At 45.6% G+C, this 7,697-nt stretch overlaps 1 protein-coding gene across 1 annotated transcript in view; it reads right to left on the reverse strand.

Annotated features, from left to right (window-relative positions):
- Nucleotides 1–2,740, reverse strand: part of LOC144269550 (dynamin-3-like) — a 125,007-nt gene extending 122,267 nt beyond the window's left edge. The window contains exons 1-2 of the mRNA XM_077825337.1: nucleotides 2,721–2,740; nucleotides 2,129–2,425 (exon numbers count right to left, since the gene is read on the reverse strand). Of these exons, the coding sequence (XP_077681463.1) occupies nucleotides 2,129–2,425; nucleotides 2,721–2,740 (317 nt within the window). The remainder of the gene's footprint in view (nucleotides 1–2,128; nucleotides 2,426–2,720) is intronic.
- Between the last annotated feature and the right edge of the window lie 4,957 nt (nucleotides 2,741–7,697).

Consider the following 7,697-nt stretch of genomic DNA (forward strand, 5'->3'; position numbering starts at 1 on the left):
TTCATTGCTTATCAAAGCATGCGAGAAAGGAGAAGTATTGTATTATAAATATCTACACACCAACAGTTTCCAAAGGAGGGAGGACTATGTGGAAGACTTGCACATCTTAATTTAGGGTAAGTGCTCCCACACATGGTGAGGTTATACTGAGCAGCACATTGGTTTGTTCCCCCCACAAGTGGATCTCTGCTTTCAAAAGGTTAGAAAATGCTGATATATTACACCAGTATTTAACACCACATTTGGTTCTGTACATGCACTATGAATTGTACAAGCGTTTATACATATGCCGGTATACCACCTCTGGCAAAAATTTGAAGAAAAAAATGAAAAAATCTAAAAGACTGAATTCTGAATACTGTAGCATAAAGTTCCTACTGTATGTCCTGCCAAGTAATGCCTACTACAATGGCAATGAGAGACCAAAACACAGCCACAAAGGCTACAACACTGCATACAACAATAGTTATATCAGTTTTAAGCCAAACCCATTGATCAGCAAAAACTAGAATCCCATGTGGTATTTATAGTTGTTTCTTCAACATTTATATTTTCCCAGAAAGATCACTATTAAGTATCCAAGCATAATAAGATTTTAACTGATGTTATCCAAGTTATACGAATTTTTTTCTACATCACAGAAACAAATGAGCTCTTCATAAATATTTTGAGACCGAACAGTGTTCGGTTAAAGGCCAATAAACCTTATGACAGGTTTCAGAGTAGCAGCCATGTTAGTCTGTATCCGCAAAAAGAAAAGGAGTACTTGTGGCACCTTACAACAATAAATGTTAGTCTCTAATGTGCCACAAGTACTCCTTTTCTTTTTGCGAATAAACTTTATGTCCTCCTTAAAAAATAAAAAAAGCTCTATTCCCCTAATCATTTTACATTCCCTTGATTAGTTCTGCAGCACTGGAAGTTGTGAAATATGCCAATGGCGACTAGCTCCTGCATAACCTTTGTGCCCAGTAGCAATCGCATCAGGAACCTTGTCTATTTCTCAGAGGGAAGTACAGATTGAGCTCAACACAACACCGTCCTCTTGGATCTCTAGCACAGATAAACTGCACAAGAAAGGTAAATGATAGCCCATTCCTATACGTGATCTGTGAAGTCAGTTGTATGATTTTAATGCTACAGATCTTTCAGCCAAGAGAAAGATTTGGACAAACATACACTCCCCCAAAACATGCACAACATGGATATATATACACAATATATACACATCAGTATTTACAGACACAAAACCTTTGTTTCTGACACCTGTGAGGAAATTTGTGGCTCTCGTTGGATGGGATTCACTAGAGACTACAACATGTTTCTTCTCTTTATTAAACCCCCCACCCCCGTCGGTTTTGTAAGGGCTGCTTAAAAAAGCATTTAACCTGAAATAAATGACATGGGTGGGTGCTGTTTTCTGGAGTGACTTAGCATCCCTGGCTGGCTGGCAGCAGCCTCTGCAGGCTGTGAGCAAACCTTCGTTAACTGGAAGATAGCAAAATCCCCCAGCCATCCCTCCCTGCACTATTCCCTCGTAATTCAACCTTGTACAATTCTACCAGCAACCCATCTGGGGCAAGTCACCTCTCACTGGCCCTTCGGTTCTCACAGCAAGGAAGGACAAGTGGATTTTCATAACGACTTTGCAAAGAGCTATAAATGTTACGGCCTCCGCTGATTTACCTGCCCCCAGAGCTTTTGCTGACTCAAGCATTAACTGTAAAGGGCACCCCGTGGGGAGGGGGAATTTCAGGGAGGCAATTCGCGGGAGGAAGCTGTGGGTTTGGGGGATGTTAGCAGGGTGAGTGGTTTCAGAGAAGGGATTTGGAGGAGCCCCGGGATTTGGGGCTGTAGATCCGAGGGGGTGGGAGAGGGGTAATTCCCAAGAAGTAGCTCAGGGAAGGCTGAGGGCCAGGGGATAACAGGAGGAAGCGGTAGCTTTCGGGGGGCGAGAGGGGCCGGGGGAGGCTGCGGGTTCGGCGCGGGGCGCGAGGGTGATAAAGGGGGCCGGGGCCGTTAGAGGGGGCCGGGAGGCGTGATAACCGGGGGGGGGGGGCGCGATGGGCTCGGCAGCCGGCTCCGCCTGAGCTCGCCCCGGCCCGCCGGGCTCCCCGCCGCCCCTCACCTGGAGACGAAGTTCTCCAGCACCGAGCTCTTGCCGGCGCTCTGCCCGCCCACCACGGCGATCTGCGGCAGCTCCAACAGGCAGCTCTGCCCCAGCGCCGCGAAGGCGTCCTGCAGCCGGTTCACCAGCTCGATGAGCCCCTCCATCCCGCCGCCGCCGAGGACAGGTAACGGACCGGGCTGAGCGGCGCGCGCATGCCCAGTGCCCAGCGCGCCCGGGGGCGGTGCCGCCCAGTCAGGCCACGCCCACTGCGCCGGCAGGACACGCCCCCCCACGCGCCCGCGCACACACACGACACTTCACATAGATGGGAGGGCGCGGGGGGGGTTAAAAGCTAAATCATGAGATTATTTTTTACCCGCTCCGTTGGGAGCCCGTTGTGTTCACCTTTTGCTGTCTGCAGATGTTAGGGACACAGAGGTCACGTTTTCAAGCTTTTCTCCATACCTCTGGGGCCTCAAAACTTTTGTTTTTAAAATGAGGGCCAAGAGCAGGGGGTCAAACAAACAAACAAACGTTGCAACCAGCTTCTGTTCTAAACCTCTTCTTTCTATCCTACCTCTGACTGTGGGTTGGAGAAAGCACGACTTACCTAAAAGGACAGTAAGGCATTTCTAATGTATCTGAAGAAACCCTGCTAATTAGCTGAGGATTATTTTTAATCCATTTTTTGTCTCCTCCTAGCTCAACTATAGCTTCTTACTACCCCCTTCAAACTCCCCCTTCAGCTAGCACTCCTTGAAAATGCTTTAGGCAGCTGTATATGAAGAAAATTGTTTACAATAAAGCAAAAAGGAGTACTCAGCTCTGGGCTAGCAACCTCTGGCTGAAGGAACATAGGTGAGGGGCTGGGTGTCAAATCTTATGTGTTCAATGTTTATATAAATGGTTGTAAAATGGTGAAGCTGTATCGTGATCAGGAAACTGGGCCTATCTTCCTGCCAGAGGCCATGTATCAGAGACCTACCAGCTAGCCCCCAGCTGATAGCAATATAGCAACTTGATAACTAAAATATGGCACCTTAGAGATTAACAAGTTTATTAGAGTATAAGCTTTCCTGAGCTTATAAAGTCTTCCCACTATATTTTCCACTGAATGCATCCGATGAAGTGAGCTGTAGCTCAGGAAAGCTTATACTCTAATAAATTTGTGAGTCTCTAAGATACCATAAGGACTCTGTTTCTTTTTACGGCTACAGACTAACATGGCTGCTACTCTGAAACCTACAATAACGCAAGTTATGAATGATTTTCAGCATTATACATACTGTGTAAGCCTGCTTTTGGCTAGTTGCACCCTAGAGAGGACAGCTTTTCTTTTGTATGCGGTGTTAGTGTAGCCATGTTGGTCCCAGAATATTAGAGAGATGAAGTGGGTGACAAGGTGACTTGTCTCTCTTACCAACAGAAGTTGGTCCAATGAAAGCTGTTATCTCCCCCACCTTGTCTCAGCTTTTTTTCTAGCTTGAGTGGTAATGGCCTGTTCTTTTTGGAACTCTTGAACAAGGTTTCTGCCTCCAGCTTTGCATGTGTTTAGGCTCCCTCCTACAACTGGCTTCATGTGTCCAGATGGCTGCTCCCCCACAGAGCCCCATTTATATAAAGGGTTCTGCACAGAAGCCACCCACACAGAGCCAGTTGGAAGATTAAAGAACCTTGGAGATGCTATGGCCTCTCCCCCATGAAGGTTCCATCAAAGATCCCATTCTAAGACTGATTTTCATTCATCTTGTAACAAAAGGAAAGCAAGCTGTAAAGAAAACCAAGCTTGCAATATTGTATGGTTAAAAAGCTGAAAATTATAATGTCCTATAAAAATTCAGTAAATATTTCTTGACCTGAGGAAATTTAAATGTCTCCTTTTTTAAAACGTTGGCAAAGTGGCCGTGGATCTGCTCCAAGAAATGACATTACACCACAAAACATGAAACTTAAGTAGAGTTTGACACTGGCTCGTACAACAGCCACTTTTCAAGAATAGGGAGAGTAAAGAAGTTGCCATTATTTTAAACTAGAAATGATTCTCTGACAGTGAAATTGATGCAGAATATTTTCATTGCTGACATCTGAACTGGTCCAGGCTAGAAGATATGGACAAATGACTCCTCCTGCTCCATTATCTACTAAAACTCCCCCTGAGCTTAGGGAGAATATGTGGGGAACCATTTTCTTAAAGTGGTGAACTTCAGCGATTTGCTGAAAGTTACAGGGAATTTGTTACAGTGCCAGAAACTGAAACTTGGTCTCAAGGTGACAAACCCGGCCTCATCTAATCTACTAGATCTGTGGTTCTCAATCTGTTTTGGTCTGTCACTGTGACTCACACAATGACCAAAAAATAGTCCTGTATCCCAACTCCCACAATCCTAAATCATAGGATAGGATTCTGAAGCACTTAGAGGAGAGGAAAGCGATCAGGAACAGTCAGCATGGATTCACCAAGGGCAAGCCATGCCGGAGTAATCTAATTGCCTTCTATGACGAGATAACTGGCTCTGTGGATGAGGGGAAAGCAGCGGATGTGACAAAGAAAATTATCCTATCATAGAATATCAGGGTTGGAAGGGACCTCAGGAGGTCATCTAGTCCAACCCTCTGCTCAAAGCAGGGCCAATCCCCAATTAAATCATCCCAGCCAGGGCTTTGTCAAGCCTGACCTTAAAAATCTCTAAGGAAGGAGATTCCACCACCTCCCTAGGTAATGCATTCCAGTGCTTTACCATCGTCCTAGTGAAAAAGATTTTCCTAGCATCCAACCTAAACCTCCCCCACTGCAACTTGAGACCATTACTCCTTGTTCCGTCATCTGCTACCACTGAGAATAGTCTAGATCCAGCCTCTTTCGAACCCCCTTTCAGGTAGTAGAAAGCAGCTATCAAATCCCCCCTCATTCTTCTCTTCCACAGACTAAACAATCCCTGTTCCCTCAGCCTCTTCTCATAAATCATGTGTTCCAGTCTCCTAGTCATTTTTGTTGCCCTCACTGGACTCTTTCCAATTTTTTCACATCCTTCTTGTAGGGAGGGGCCCAAAACTGGACACAGTACTCCAGATGAGGCCTCACCAATGTTGAATAGAGGGGAACGATCACATCCCTCGATCTGCTGGCAATGCCCCTACTTATACATCCCAAAATGCCGTTAGCCTTCTTGGCAACAAGGGCACACTGTTGACTCACATCCAGTTTCTCGTCCACCATAACCCCTTGGTCCTTTTCTGTAGAACTGCTGCCTAGCCATTTGGTCCCTAGTCTGTCGCGGTGCATGGGATTCTTCCGTCCTAAGTGCAGAACTCTGGTCTAGATAATACTTAGTCCTGCCCTGAGTGCAGGGGACTGAACTAGATGACCTCTCGAGGTCCCTTCCAGTTCTGTGATCTCTATGAATAATTATTTAATTACAGCAGACTTTGAGATTCAAAAAGTGAAAGATTTCTAGCCATTAAGACACAAACTGTCACATCATGTGCCAAAAGTTTAGCCTTAAATAAAACTCAAGTTCTCAAGCTGCATTATTCTTATTTTCCCTATCTGTAGATTTCAATTATTACTAATGAAAAATTTTGTTGGTCGGTTTGTGTATGTATAGTGAAATTGATGTTTATGGACATTTACCAACAAAAATCTAATTCCTCTGAACCCTAATCATAATCTTAACCTGCCACACTAAATTAGGCCTCAGTAGAGCTTTGCCCATTGTACAGAGGCTCCTTATTAAGTCGCAGGACAAAATGACCAATTAGGATGGTCAAAGCCAGACCCAATAACTGCTTCCATCTGCGCTGGTTCAGTTTCGACAGCTTTCATGGTGTGGACATATAATTAGGGTGGAAGACCAATGAATGAATTAAGCATATTTTCCAAGGAATGCCATTACACAGCTGGTCCTCATGTGGTCACCAAAGCTTCAGTGCTGGTAAGATGGCCAGTGATGGACATAAACTCAATATCCAGCAGACCACCATATGGATTTGGCTAGACAGCAGTGTGGATGACACTCGATCTGCAAGGAAGGTATATCCCTCTGGGATTTGCTAGGGTAATGCTCATACTTACTTACTCTAGCAGTGTCACCTACTCAGTCTGGCTTCACGCTAGCCAGCACCTTAGTTCCCCCTCACCCAGGTTGAACAGCCCAACCTTTCAGCCTGGTTCAGTTGCTGCAGTGATACGGCCATCTAGCTAAGTCATTCAAGACAAAGTCCACCCCTTCTAGCAGGGCATCCAAGTTCAAACCAAAAACAAAAGCACCTTCCACCCCAGTCTCAAGCTGGGCCCAGCCCCTCCATGCTGAGGGGCTGTCTTCTCTTAAAACCTGCTTCAGCTCACTCTCTGAGGTTAGCCCTCAGGTCTTCTCAGGTTCTACTCAGTCTTTCCCCTCCACCTCTCCTAGGGTCCTTCAAGTCTCTACTAAGCATACACTCCCAGGATTTCCTACCTGGAATCTCCCTTCTTGCATTCCCAAGCCTTCTGTCTTGTCTTATCTCCTTCCCCCCATGCCTGGTTTAGCCACATAACCTGCCTATCATCTGACTTTGCTCATTTTCTCCACCTGGAAAAGCAAGTGAAGTGTGTTGCAAGTGGGGCTGCCTTCATCTCCCATTAAAGGGCCACTCACCCTCTGACACGTACCTCCTTCCACATGTCACTAGCCTCCAGTGGAGCAGTCCTTGGGCCTCACATAAAGCCCACTGAAGTCAATGGAAATCTGTTGACTTCCATGTGTTTTGGATCAGATCCGGTGATGCTTATCAGGGCCTGTCTCCTGCTCACATTTAAATACATGACTGAAATACTCTGATTTCAAGGGCACAGTATTCTGAAGCAGCATTTATTGCCCATCCAAAATACCCATTACAATAAATTATTCTTTGTATTATGGTAGCATGTTGGGGGCCATCTGGATTAGGGCCCCATTGTTCTAGGCACTGTACAGACACAGAACAAAGAGAGAGTCCCTGCTTACCAGCACTGAAGCTTTGGTGACCACATGAGGACCAGCTGTGTAATGGCATTCCTTGGAAAATATGCTTAATTCATTCATTGGTCTTCCATCCTAATTATACACCCATTGTATCCCCCTGTTGTCTCTCCTCTTAGAGCTTATATATATATATATAACAGACAGCAGGTGTGAGTTTGAGCCCGAGAGGGGGAACTGCCTTATTTTGTCACAGAGAGGAGAAGTTGTGACCTCCAGTAGGAAGGCAGTTTATAACAAGAAATAGCCCCTTCTCATAAGGAAATCTCCTCCCCTGTCCTTTCCCCTACTTCAGATAGATCTTCATAGATTCTCCCCTAGTTCAAATAGAAATCTTTCTGGGCTCCTGCATGCAGCCAGACTGAGAAACTGACAACAAATAGCTTGCATGAAGCAGCAGGCTGTGAAAGTGATAAATGGCATCTGATGGGAAATTTCCCAGGTTATCAATAGTGTCCGGCAGCTGTAGCTCACAATGTCAGCATGAATCTGCCAGTTTGCATTATGCCTGTGCACTTGGCTGGGAAGAGATCTCAGCAGCAAGAATTTGAAGTGATGGAGGCAGGAAATGAGACTGACGGTAAACACCG

Source organism: Eretmochelys imbricata, chromosome 8, assembly GCF_965152235.1.
Source record: "Eretmochelys imbricata isolate rEreImb1 chromosome 8, rEreImb1.hap1, whole genome shotgun sequence".
In the NCBI taxonomy this organism is placed as follows: Eukaryota; Metazoa; Chordata; order Testudines; family Cheloniidae; genus Eretmochelys; species Eretmochelys imbricata.